General features: G+C 47.7%; 1 protein-coding gene across 1 annotated transcript in view; it reads left to right on the forward strand.

Annotated features, from left to right (window-relative positions):
• The window catches only part of ift122 (intraflagellar transport 122 homolog (Chlamydomonas)), a 265,167-nt gene that overhangs the window by 2,744 nt on the left and 247,957 nt on the right, over positions 1–14,466 (forward strand). Inside the window, exon 2 of the mRNA XM_038812196.1 lies at positions 11,271–11,355. Within this exon, the coding sequence (XP_038668124.1) occupies positions 11,271–11,355 (85 nt within the window). The remainder of the gene's footprint in view (positions 1–11,270; positions 11,356–14,466) is intronic.

A 14,466-nucleotide genomic window follows, 5' to 3' on the forward strand; every position in this document is an offset into this window, starting at 1 on the left:
CTCTCTCTCTCTCTCTCTCTCTCTCTCTCTCTCTCTCTCTCTCTCTCTCTCTCTCTCTCTCTCCTCTCTCTCTCTCTTCTCCTCTCCCTTCCCCCCCCCCCCCCCCCCCAAACGTTTCGGGCATGCCCAAAACATATGAATGACCTTAGCCGGCATGGGAATTGAAGCCGCAAAGCAGTTAGTTACATGGGGGCAGCACGGTAGCATGGTGGTTAGCATAAATGCTTCACAGCTCCAGGGTCCCAGGTTCGATTCCCGGCTGGGTCACTGTCTGTGCGGAGTCTGCACGTCCTCCCTGTATGTGCGTGGGTTTCTTCCGGGTGCTCCGGTTTCCTCCCACAGTCCAAAGATGTGCGGGTTAGGTGGATTGGCGATGCTAAATTGCCCGTAGTGTCCTAAAAAGTAAGGTTAAGGGGTGGGGTGGGGGGGGTTGTTGGGTTATGGGTATAGGGTGGATACGTGGGTTTGAGTAGGGTGATCATTGTTCGGCACAACATCGAGGGTCGAAGGGGCTGTTCTGTGCTGTACTGTTCTATGTTCTATTTGCTGGCCCCCTGCACACCTCGCACCCCTGTCCTCTACGCCAAAAAGCTTGCTCATCCGGGCCACCGTCATGTGTGCCCGGTGGACTACCTTAAATTGTACCAGCCTGAGCCTGGCACATGATGAGGACATATTGACTCTGCTCAAGGCATCCGGCCACAGACTTGCCTCTCTCTCTTTCCCCCAGCTCATCTTCCCACTTGCTCTTTAGTTCCTCTATCTGAGTTATCTCCGACTTCATGAGTTCTTTGTAGATATCCAATACCTTCCCCTCTTCCACCCATATTCTAGAAACTACCCTGCCCTGTATCCCCTGTGGCGGTAGAAGTGGAAAGGTCGAAACCTGCCTTCGCAAAATATCCCGTACCTGCAGATACCTGAATCCGTTTCCTGCTGGCAATTCAGATTTCTCCTATAAATCCTTCTATCAGGGGAAGCTCCCATCTATGAATAAATCTCCCATCCTCTCGATCCCTGCTCTCTGCCACCTCCGAAACCCCCCATCCAATCTTCCCGGTGCAAACCGATGGTTGTTTCAAAGTGGGGCCCAGACCGATGCTCCTTCCTTTCTCAGATGCTTCTCAACTGCCCCCAGACTCTCAGGGCCTTGTGGCGTTAAGGGCCGGCGAGAATGGCAGAGGTGCCATCATCAATGTCCCCAGACTTGCGCCTTACACGATGCCGCCTCTACTCGTTTCCCACTACCCACTTCCTAATCATGGCTATATTTGTCGCCCAGTAATAGTTGCTAAAGTTTGCCAGTGCCAGCCCACCCTCCCCTCGACTACTCTTCAGCAACACTTGGGGGGTTTTACCAGCCCACACAAAACCCAAAATCACCTTGTTTACCCATTTAAAAAAAAGACCCTTGGGATAAAGATGAGGAAGCACTGGACAACAAACAGAACTCTGGTGAGGACCGTCATTTTCACGGTCTGTACCCTTCCCGCCAATGACCGGGGGGTCAGATTTAGCTTATGTAATGTCCCCCATTCCCATGCCACCTGGATTCCCATATAGCGGAAGCTCCCTCCCACCAATCTAAACGGCAGCTCTCCCAGTCTCCTCTCTGGATCGCGAACATATTCAATTTATACCCCGAAAACCCCCTAACGGGTCGGAAATATACAGGAGCAGGTCGTCTGTGTACAATGAGACCCTGTCTTGAACTTTGACAAAGAGTCATCGGACTCGAAATGCCACAGACAACAGCGGGGAGAGGGGACACCCTTGCCTTGTCCCTCGGTGCAGCTTAAAATAGCCCGACACCAGCCGATTCGTTCGTACACTTGCTACTGGTGCCTGGTACAGCAGCCGAACCCATCAATGAAGCCCTGCCCAAACTCAAACCGTCCTAACACCTCCCAAAAATGTTTCCACTCCACCTGGTCAAAGGCCTTTTCCGCATCCATTGCAACCACCACATCATGATAACATTTAAGAGCCTTCTAACGTTGGCCATTAGCTGCCTGCCCTTAACAAGCCCTCTCTGGTCTTCCCCTTTCACCTCCGGAAACAGTCTTCTATCCTTGAGGAAAAGGTTTTAGCCAGCAGTTTAGCATCAACATTCAATAGGGAGATTGGCCTATATGACCCACATTATGACCCACATAACTTTGGGTCCTTCTCCCACTTCAGGATCAGTGAGATTGAGGCCTGTGACATTGTTGGTGGAAGGATACCCCGCCCCCTTGCCTCATTAAATGCCCTCACCAACAGCGGGCCCAACATCTCGTAGAACTTCTTGTAGAATTCCACTGGGTAGCCGTCTGGTCCCGGGACCTTACCCGACTGCATGGCCTCCAGTCCCTCTGCTATTCTTCAATTCCAATTGGGGCTCCCAACCCCTCCAACAACCCTTCCTCCACCTTCAGAAATTTCCACTCATCCAGGAACTGCCTCATCCCCTCCACCCCAGCTGGGGTTCCGACTCATATAGCCGACTATAAAACTCTTTAAACACCCCGTTCACCCCGGCTGGGTCGAAGACCGTGCTCCCTCCTCTGTCCTTCACTTTTCCTATCTCCCTGGCCATCTCCCTTTTACTCTGCTGGTGTGCAAGCATCCTGCTGATCTTTTGTCCATACTCGTAATTCGCTCCCCTCGCCTTCCTTAATTGCTCCACCGCCTTCTCTGTAGATAACAGACCAAATTCCATCTGTAGCTTCTGCTGCTCTTCAATAACTCTGCATCCGGGGCCTCCGAATGTCTCCTGTCCATCTGGAGTATTTCCCCAACCAACCTATCTTTCACTGCTCACTTCACCTTTTCCCTATGGGTATCGAGATTAGCTCCCCCCTAACTACTGCCTTCAGCGCTTCCCAAACCATTGCTGCCGAGACTTCCCCCGTGTCATTTAATTCCAGAGTTCTGGACAGACTCCTTCCTCCTTCACCTGCCCGCACACCCCCTCATTCGCTAACAGTCCCATGTCCAATCTCCATTGCGGGCGCTGACCCCCCCCCCCCCCCCCCCCCCCGGCAACAATTTCCCCTGTCTCAAATGTCACAAGTTAGTTGATCAGGATCGCAACCCCCCTAGTCTTAGAGTCCAACCCCAAATGAAATACTTGACTGACCCACCTCTTCCTCAACCTGGTCTGATCTATTACCCTGAGGTGTGTCTCCTGTAGAATTGCCATGTCCGCCTTCAATTCCCTCAAAAATTCCCTCAAATGCGCGAACACCCGAGCCCTCTTAACCGGCCCATTCAGCCCTTTAACGTTCCATGTGATCAGCCTGGTCAGGTAGCCCCCACCCATGGCGCCAGACATCCAACTCCTGTTGTCCTCCCTCTCCCCCTGCTTGAACATACATATTTAAAACATTACAGTCCCTAATAAACACACAGAAGAAAACATCCCCCCACCCTCCCCCACTGGAACAAAGTTAACTTACAGATCTGAGCAACTGCCCAAAAATTATTACAGAAAGCACTGCATGTACAGTTCAAAACAAAAATAACCTTTACAGAATCGGTACAGCAATACCGTCCCCCAAGGTTCAGTGTCCTCAAACACCTGCCAGCCTTTTACCTTTGACAAAATCCATCGCCTCATCCGGTGATTCAAAGTTATGTTCTTGACCCTCATAGGTGACCCACAAACGCGCTGGATATAACATTCCGAACTTCACCCCTTCTTGAAGAGGGCTGATTTCATCTTATTTAATCCAGCTCATCTTTTGGCCAGTTCCGCACCTAGGTCCTGGTAGATGCACAACTCACAGTTCTCCCACTTACAGCTCTAAGTCTGCTTGGCTCACCGCTAAGTCTGTTCTTTGTCCAGGAACCGGTGCATTTGCACCACCATCGCCCTCGGCAGTTCATTCACTCGCGGCTTACTCGCAAGCACTCTATGAACTCGGTCCACTTCCAAGGGTCGAGTAAATGCCTCATCCCCCATCAACTTTTCCAGCATACTTGTCACATATGTCCTTGCGTCCCATCCCTCGCTGCCCTCCGGGAGGATGACGATCCTCAGGATATATATCCGGGACCTGTTCTCCAGATCCTCCACCTTCTCCTGCAGCCTTTTCTGGTGGCCCCTCATCAGCCCCACCGCTGCCCCCAATGTGGTTGAATGGTCCTCGTGCTCGGCCACCTTCTCCACCTTCTGGATCGCCAGTCCGTGGCCACCCGATCGATCGTTGGCTTAAACGGGTCTAACCCTTCCTTCTTTTGCTTGGCGAAGCTCTCCTGAATGAACTTCACCAACTGTACTTTTGACCACTGTACCACCAAACCGGGATCTTGCCCCTCCGCCATGCTTTCCCGTGCTGCAGGTTCTGCACTCTCCTTTGCTCGACTATTTCTTCTTATACGACCACTTCTGGTCCACGTCTCCATATACTGGTGAGGGATTTCTCCTCACTGTCTCACTTCACCGATTTTCCCAATAAAATTCCAAAAAATCGGGAGAAAAGATCAGAGAAGTCCATCGCAAATGGGAGCTACCAAATACGCGACCTCTTACTCCATGGCCGCCACCGTAAGTGTCCTGTTTTTATAATCAACAATAGAGAGAGCACGATCTCCACCTCTAACACTTTCAATATGTATCATTCATTATATAGATAGAGATCTCCAGCTTTATAACACTGTATTCAATCTGTATCATTGACGACATCGATAGAGATCTTCAGCTCTAACCCTATATTCAGTCTGTATCATTGACGATATTGAGGTCCCCAGCTCTAACCCTGCACTGATTGATTGATATTTATTGCTACATGTACCGAAGTACAGTGAAAAGTATTTTTCTGCAGCCAAGGGAACGTACATAGTAGACAAAAGAATAATTGATAGAGTACATTGACAATGGTACACCAACAAATAGTGATTGCTTACAGTGCGGAAGAAGGGCCAAACAAGAACAGCATAGGGCGTCGTGAATAATGTTCTTACAGGCAACAACACCATCTCCACAATAGTCCTCAACATCGGGGCCACGCAAGAATGTGTGCTGAGTCCTCTACTGTACTCCCTATACACACCCGACAGGGAACAGATCAGTCCAAGGGAGAGTTGTTGAAGTGACTAGTAGCTGTGGGGAAGAAGCTGTTCCTATGTTTGGATGTGCGGGTCTTCAGACTTCTGTATCTTTTGCCTGATGGAATGGTCTGGAAGAGGACAAAGTCTGGGTGTGAGGGGTCACTAACAATGCTATCTGCCTTCCTGACGCAGCGAGAGGTGTAGACAGAATCAATGGGAGGATGGCAAGCTTGTGTGCTGCGTTGGGCTGAGTTCACCACACTCTGCAGTTTCTTGCGATCTTGGACCGAACAATTGCTATACCAAGCTGTGATGCAGCTGGATAGGATGCTTCTATAGCACATCTGGAGACGTTTGTGAGAGTCAATGCAGACATGCCGTAGGAAGCAGAGATGTTGTTGGGCTTTCTTGACTGTTGCATCAACGTGAGTGGACCAGGACAGACTGTTGGTGATGGTGACCAACTATCGACCGTCTCCACTTCGGAACCATTGATGTAGACGGGAGAGGGGGGTGTGTCGTACTATGCTTCCTGAAGTCAGTGATCAGTTCATTGGTCTTTCTGACATTTAGTGAGAAGTTGTTTTCGGTGCACCATGCAACCAAGTGATCTATCTCACTTCTGCAGTCTGATTTGTCGTTGTTTGAGATACGACCCACCACAGCCGTATCAAATGTAAGCTTATAGATTGAATTAGAGTTGAACCTTGCCACACAGTCGTGTGTATATCGGGAGTACAGTAGAGGACTGAACACACAGCCTTGCGGGCCTCGGTGTTGAGGATTATTGTGAGGGAGTTGCTGTTACCTATCCTGACAGATTGCTGTCTGTTGGTGACGAAGTCGAGGATCCAGCTGCATAGGGAAGGGTCAAATTCATAGTACATAATACATAGAACATACAGTGCAGAAGGAGGCCATTCGGCCCATCGAGTCTGCACCGGCCCATTTAAGCCCTCACTTCCACCTTATCCCCGTAACCCAATAACCCCTCCTAACCTTTTTGGTCACAAAGGGCAATTTATCATGGCCAATCCATCTAACCTGCACGTCTTTGGACTGTGGGAGGAAACCGGAGAACCCGGGGGAAACCCACGCGGACACGGGGAGAATGTGCAGACTCCGCACAGACAGTGACCCAGCAGGGAATCGAAGCTGGGATCCTGGCACTGTGAAGCCACAGTGCTATCCAATTGTGCTCCCGTGCTGCCCAAGGTTGCAGAGTTTGGTTATTAGTCTTGTCGGGATAATGGTGTTGAAGGCGGAGCTGTAGTCTACGAACAGCAGTCGGTGTCCTTGTTGTCGAGATGTTCGAGTGTTGATTGTAGGGCCAGAGAGAAAGCATCTGCTGTGGATTGGTTGTTGCGGTAGGCAAACCGCGATGGATTGAGACCATCTGGGAGGCTGGCGTTGATCCGTCTCGTGACTAGCCGCTCAAAGCATTTCATGATAACAGACGTCAGGGCCACCGGTCGGTATCATTGAGGCAGGCTATCTTGTTCTTCTTTGGGACTGGTATTATGGTGGTCTTCTTGAAGCAGTAGGGACTTCAGAGTGGAGGAATGAGGTGTTGAAGATATCTGTGATGTGGAGATGCCGGCGTTGGACTGGGGTGAGCACAGTAAGAAGTCTTACAACACCAGGTTAAAGTCCAACAGGTTTGATTCAAACACGAGCTTTCGGAGTGCGGCTCCTTCCTCAGGTGAATGGCGAGGTATGTTCCAGAAACATTTATATCGACAAAGTCAGAGATGCTGGACAATGTTTGGAATGCAGGCATTTGCAGGTAATCAAATCATTACAGATGCAGGGAGAGGGATAATCACAGGTTGAAGAGGTGTAAATTGTCTCAAGCCCGAACAGTTGGTAGGATTTTGCAAGTCCAGGCCTGATGGTGGGGGGTGGATGTAATGCGACATGAATCCAAGATCCCTGTTGAGGCCGCACTCATGCGTGCGGAACTTAGCTATAAGTTTTTGCTCGGCAATTCTGCGTTCTCGCATGTCCTGAAGACCGCCTTGGAGAACGCTTACCCGGAGATCAGAGGCTGAATGCCCTTGACTGCTGAAGTGTTCCCCGACTGGAAGGGAACATTCCTGCCTGGTGATTGTTGTACGATGCCCGTTCATTCGTTGTCGCAGTGTCTGCATGGTCTCGCCAATGTACCACGCTTTGGGACATCCTTTCCTGCAGCGTAAGAGGTAGACTACATTGGTTGAGTCGCACGAGTATGTGCCGCGTACCTGGTGGGTGGTGTTACCACGTGTAAAACCTCAACAGGGATCTTGGATTCATGTCGCATTACATCCACCCCCCACCATCAGGCCTGGACTTGCAAAATCCTACCAACTGTTCGGGCTTGAGACAATTTACACCTCCTCAACCTGTGATTATCCCTCTCCCTGCATCTGTAATGATTTGATTACCTGCAAATGTCTGCATTCCAAGCATTGTCCAGCATCTCTGACTTTGTCTATATAAATATTTCTGGAACATACCTCGCCATTCACCTGAGGAAGGAGCCGCGCTCCGAAAGCTCGTGTTTGAATCAAACCTGTTGGACTTTAACCTGGTGTTGTAAGACTTCTTACGAAGATATCTGTGAATACATACCAGATGCTCAGCACAGGCTCTGAGTGCTCGCCCAGGGACTCCGTCGGGGCCCATCACTTTCCGCGGGTTTACTTCCAAGAAGGCAGCTCTTAGCTCCGAGGCTGTGATGGTGGATATGGGTGTGTCCAAGGCTGTTGTGGAGGGTGGCACTGCGCATTGGCTGACTGTTCAAAGTGGGTGTAGAACTTATTCAATTCATCGGGGAGGGCTGCTCCAGCCCCAGAGATTCTGCCTGCCCTTGCTTTGTAGCCTGTGATCTCATGTAAACCCTGCCATAGTCGTCGTGGGTTTATGACATTGGCCTGGGACTCTTGATTTTTAAAACACATTTAGAGTACCCAATTCATTTTTTCCAATTAAGGGGCACTCTAGCATGGCCAATCCACCTACTCTGCACATCTTTGGGTTCTGGTGGTAAAACCCACGCAAACACGAGGAAAATGTGCAAACTCCACACGGACAGTGACCCAAAGCCGGATCGAACCTGGGATCTCGGTGCTGTGAGGCAGCAATGCTAACCATGGTGCCACCGGGCTGCCCCGGGACTGTAGCTTGATGTGGTATTGTCTTTTGGTGTCCCTGGTGGCTTTCCGTATGTCGTGCCTGGATTTCTTTTATAGTTCAGGGCCATCAGACTTGAACGCCTCTGTACGGCACTTTAGCAGGGAGTGAACCTTTTGGTTTAGCCAGGGTTTCCGATTGGGGAATACCCGTATTGTCTTCTTTGCTACACAGTCCAAGACACACTTACTGATGAAGTCTGTGACGGTGGTTGCGTACTCGCCGAGGTTCGCTGCCGCCGCCTTGAATATTGACCAGTCCACAGACTCCAAGCAATCGCGAAGAGTGTCGGTGATGCCTCAGACATCACTCCACGGTTTTCTTGACTGGTTTAGCACGCTTGAGTTGATGTTTGTAAGCTGGAAGTAGGAGTACCAACTTGGGGTCGGATTTGCCAAAGTGTGGTCAGGGAATGGAATGGTAGGCACCTTTGATGCTCGTGAAGCAGTGGCTCAGGGTGTTTGCACCTCTCGTGGGGCAGGAGGTATGTTCATGGAGTTGAATATTCAGTCTGTATCATTGACAATATAGCGATCTCCAGCTCTAACCCTGTATTCAGTCTGTATTGTTGACGATATAGATGGGGATCTCCAGCTCTAACCCTAATTTCAGTTTGTATCATCAACGATATAGATGGAGATCTCCAGCTCTAAACCTGTATTCAGTCTGCAGCATTGACGATATAAATAGAAATATCCAGCTCTTTTTTAAATATACATTTAGAGGACCACATTCTATTTTTTCAATTAAGGGGCAATTTAGTGTGGCCAATTAACCTACCCTGCATATCTATTTGGGATGTATGGTGAGACCCATGAAGACACGGGGAGAATGTGCAAACTCCACATGGACAGTGACCCGGGGCTGGGATCGAATCCGGATCCCCTTCTCCGTGAGGCAGCAGTGCTAACCACTGCTTACTGTGCTGCCCTGAGATCTCCAGCTCTAACCCTGTATTCAATCTGTATAATAGAACATAGAACATTACAGTGCAGTACAGCCCCATCGGCCCTCAATGTTGCGCCGACCTGTGAAACCCCTCTAAAGTCCCATCCAGGAGAGTTTTTTAGAGCAGTATGTAAATAGTCCAACTCGGGAAGGGGCCATACTGGACCTGGTATTGGGGAATGATCCCAGGTGGTTGATGTTTCAGTCAGTGATTACTTTGGGAATAGCGATCACAATTCCGTAAGTTTTAGAATACTCATGGAAAAGGACAAGAGTGGTCCGAAAGGAAGAGTGCTAAATTGGGGAAAGGCAGAGTATAACAAAATTCGGCAGGAGCTAGGGAATGTGGATTGGGCGCAGCTGTTTAAGGGTAAATCCACATTTGAAATGTGGGAGTCTTTTAAGGAAAGGTTGATTAGAGTGCAGGACAGACATGTCCCTGTGAAAATGAGGGATAGAAATGGCAAGATTAGGGAACCATGGATGACGGGTGAAATTGTGAGACTAGCTAAAATGAAAAAGGAAGCATACATAAGATCGAGGCAACTGAAAACTGATGAAGCTTTGGAGGAACATCGGGAAAGTAGGACGAATCTCAAACGCGCAATAAAGAGGGCTAAAAGGGGTCATGAAATATCTTTGGCTAACAGGGTTAAGGAAAATCCCAAAGCCTTTTATTTGTATGTAAGGAGCAAGAGGGTAACTAGAGAAAGGATTGGTCACTTGACAACAGCCCCTTCACAAACCACCTTCAAATTAGGCTGACCGCACTGCATGTATGCAAATCTCCCCGGAACAGCCAATCAGTAGCTCCGCTCTGCTGGATGTATTCAGTTTGTATTATTGACGATCGTGCAAGTGAGATCTCCAACTCTAACCTGTATTCAGTTTGTATCATTGACGATCGTGCAAGTGAGATCTCCAACTCTAACCCTGTATTCAGTCTGTAACATTGACAATAGAGAGAGAGATCTGCAGCTCCAATCCTGTATTCAGTTTGTATCATTGACGATACCCGAAAGAGATCTCCAACTCTATCCTGTATTCACTCTGTTTCATTGAGGATATAGATAGAGATCTACAGGTCTAATCCTGTATTCAGTTTGTATCATTGACGATTCAGAAAGAGATCTCCAACTCTATCCTGTATTCACTCTGTATCATTGAGGATATGGATAGAGATCTGCAGCTCTAATCCTGTATTCAATCTGTATCGTTGACGATGTAGGTCGGGATCCAGCTCTAACCTTGTATTCAGTTTGTATCATTGATGGATTCGTACTTTGTTAATATATTTATGTGTCACCGCACTATATATTAATCTACAGAACTCGAGACTGAGCTTCTTGGGTAAAGTCAAGTATAGCTTTATTAATGTCAGTTTTAAAGTCTACTGATTTGTCCAACGCAAATGCAGATGGTTGAGTTGAATTCAAAATAGAATTCAGTTTGTGATAATTTCTTCAGATCAAAATGCACAATACAAAAATGAAACGAAAGAAAATAGCTGTTTGCAAAGCAAAGTAAGAATATGTTTCAAAGGTTAGGTCAAAGGTGAATTCAGAGAAAGCGAGCAAAGCTTTCTTCCGGTCTCGTAAGGAAATCATAATCTTTTGAGGCTCTGTCCCCTTTCTGACTGATTGGGTTAAAATAATTATAATTAATCTAATTGACCGAAATGTCTGACTACCAAGTTTAAAGAGATAACGTGACATTGGAGAATTTCTCTATGTTTCCATAATCTGGTGTGATCGAACCACCTGTTTCCCACCATGTTTTCTAGAACTGGGATGTTTGCCCAGTAATGATAACAATGAGTCTGTTCTGCAACGTGGATAGTTAGTTTGAAAACTGACTTCCTTATCATATTTTTTCCCCATGCTCTCAGCATTCTCTGCTGTCATGGCTAATTTTTAATAGTATAATGTCACTAAATCATTTCTTCCCTTAAACTTTTATTACCTATTGAAAAGTAGGTTTCTATCAATTATTGACAATATAGATAGAGATCTCCAGCTCTAAACCTGTATTCAATCTGTATCGTTGACGATATAGATGACGATGTAAAGTAACTCTAAAGTTATGATGGAATAAATGGCATGTTCTTTTTCTAGGTCTATGACACTTCAGATGGAACTCTAATTCAACCACTCAAGGGACACAGGGACACTGTATACTGTGTGGCCTATGCTAAGGATGGTATGTATGTCTGACTACTATTCATTGAAGCTATTTATTGGAGCCTTGTTTTTCATTTGTTTAATTTTATTTCGCCCCTCTCATTTTCTCCATCTGCGTTAGTGACAATCCCTTTATTCTGTTGTACAATATTCTTCTTAACTATACCTGAGCACATCAGCTCCAATTGGACTCATTCTTTGATAGCTTGTTTTTATCAGGAGCGCTCTCTACAGAAATTGTGGCTTGATGTACATATACTAAGTAAACCCTGACTGAATTTGTCTTTGAAAGCTGAGTGTGAATCCACAGGTTTGGTAGTCCTCTGTTGATAAGACCAGAAGACCATCAATCCCGCCTGAAGAGACCATAAGATACAGGAGACGAATTAGGCCATTCAGCCCATCAGGTAAATGGACCATTCAATCGTGGCTGATGTCGCAGAAGCATAGAATAATACAGTGCAGAAGAGGCTCTTCGGCCCATCGATCTGCACCGACACATGAAAGGCATCTGACCTGTCTACCTAATTCCATTTGCCTACGCTTTGCCCATAACCTTGAATGTTATGACGTGACAAGTACTCATCCAGGTACATTTTAAAGGATGTGAGGCAACCATCCTCCCAGGCAATGCATTCCAGACCATCACTACCCTATGGGTAAAAACACTTTTCCTCCTAAACCTTCTACTTAACTTGAACTTGCGCCTCCTCGTAACTAACTCTTCTAAATGGAACAGCTGCTCCCTATCTACCCTCTCCACATCCCTGATAATCTTGTACACCTCGATCAGGTCGCCCCTCAGTCTTCTCTGCTCCAGTGAAAACAACCCAAACCTATCCAACCTCTCTTCATAATTTATATATTTTATCCTAGGCAACATCCTGGTGAATCGCCTCTGCACCCCCTCCAGTGCAATCACATCCTTCCTTTTTTTTTAAATAAATGTTTTTAATTGGGTTTTTGAATAAAGTATATTTACAGTTATGTACACAGAATAAAATACATATATATATAGAAGAGAAGAAAACACAAAAAAAACTGATGGGATATTATGCATTAGCTCAATAACAGTAACTCTGTACAGTTAACAATATTATTTTTAACACATAAGTAGGCACCTGTTTGGGGGGGGAGGGGGAAACTGGGGAGGTACATATACATTTGGGTGCTGGAGAAACCCTTTCAGTAGTTATGTCCAATACAGAGAGGGCAATACGCGAATGGATCTGGTGTTGGTGTTGTTACTTCTCCCGGAAGGTTTTCGCTGCCGTTGTCGTCTCGTGTTCACCTTCGCTTCGGCCGTTTGTCCCGTCTTTGGCCCATATTTTCCTTGCTCTCTGTTCCTGTATTTGCTAAGTTTGTTATCGTTTACCGTCCCCTCCTTCCGGCAATCATGCCCTTGCCTCCCCCCACCTCTCTGGTTCCCCTCTATTGTTCCCTGTCTCCTCCCTCTTCTTCCCCCCCCCCCCCCCCCCCCCCAACCCCTTCCCTCCTCCCCTTCTCCTGTGGTTCGCCTTTCATTTCTCTTCGGTTTAGCTGCCCCCTCTCCCCCTTTCTATCCCTCCCCCTCACGCCTTGGCTACTTTCCCCTAATTCGTGGCTGCCTGTCTATTCTTCTGCCTGTTTGTTGGCCACAAACAGGTCCTGGAACAATTGGGTGAATGGCTCCCCCGTTCCGTGGAAGCTGTCGTCTGACCCTCGGACGGCGAATTTGATTGTCTCCATTTGGAGAGATTCTGAGAAGCCGGGCAGCCAGTTTGCAGCTTTGGGTGGTGCTGCTGACCCCCAGCCGAACAGGATTCTACAGCGGGTGATCAGGGAGGCAAAGGCAAGGGCGCCCACCCTCATCCCCAGGAATAGATCTGGTTGGTCTGATACCCCGAAGGCCGCCACTTTTGGGCATGGCTCCACCCTCATCCTCACCACTTTGGACATTGCCTCGACGAAGGCTGTCCAGTACCCCGCAAGTCTGGGGCACGACAAGAACGTGTGGGCGTGGTTGGCCGGGCCTCCTTGGTACTGTTAACATCTATCTTCAACCTCCGGGAAGAACCTACTCATACGAGTTCTTAGGCACTATGTACCATTTTTTAGTTGCGTCAGGCTGAGCCTTGCGAACGTGGAGGTGGAGTTGACCCTATGCAGTGCTTCGCTCCAGAGTCCCCACCCTACTTCAATCCCCAGGTCCTCCTCCCATTTGTTTCTTGTTGCGTCCAGTACAGTGTCGGCTCTTTCTACCAGTCGGTCATACATGTCACGACAGTTCCCTTTATCCAGGATGCTTGCGTCAAGTAACTCTTCCAGTAAGGTCTGTCGTGGCGGTTGTGGGTATGTCCTTGTCTCCTTTCGTAGGAAGTTTTTGAGTTGCAGGTACCTTGACTTGGTCCCCCTGGCTAGCTGGAATTTCTGTCGGTTCGTCCAGTTAAACTGTTGAAAAAACTCTTCCTATCTTCTTTTATATTACTAGCTAGCTTGCACACATACTTCATCTTCTCCCTCCTTATTGCTTTTTTAGTTGTCCTCTGCTCGTTTTTAAAGGCTTGCCAATCCTCTGGCTTCCCACTAATTCTCGCCACTTTGTCGGCTTTTTCTTTAGCTTTTATGCTGTCCTTGACAGCCATGGATGCCTTGTCTCCCCCTCAGCATGTTTCCTCCTCCTTGGAATGAATTTCTGTTGTGCCTGCAGAATAACCCCCCAAAACTCCTGCCGTTGCTGTTCCACTTTCTTCCCTGCTCGGCTCCTTTTCCAATCAACTCTGGCCAGCTCCTCCCTCATGTCTTTGCAGTTACCCTTATTTAATTGCAATACCATTATATCTAATTTCAGCTTCTGCCTTTCAAACTGCAGTGTAAATTCTATCATATTGTGGTCACTGCTTCCTAAGGCCTTCACCTTAAGGTCCCTCAGCAAGTCTGCCTCATTACACATCACCAAATCCAGAATTGCCTGTTCCCCAGTTGGCTCTGTCACAAGCTGCTCCAAAAAAACATCTCTTTAGACATTCCACAAGTTTCTTTTCTTGGGATCCACTACCAACATGATTTTCCCAGTCCACCTGCATATTGAAGTCCTGCATGATTATTGTAATATTGCCTTTTTTACATGCCTTTTCTATCTCCTGATTTA

The sequence above is a fragment of the Scyliorhinus canicula genome, chromosome 11 (assembly GCF_902713615.1).
Source record: "Scyliorhinus canicula chromosome 11, sScyCan1.1, whole genome shotgun sequence".
Classification (NCBI taxonomy): Eukaryota; Metazoa; Chordata; class Chondrichthyes; order Carcharhiniformes; family Scyliorhinidae; genus Scyliorhinus; species Scyliorhinus canicula.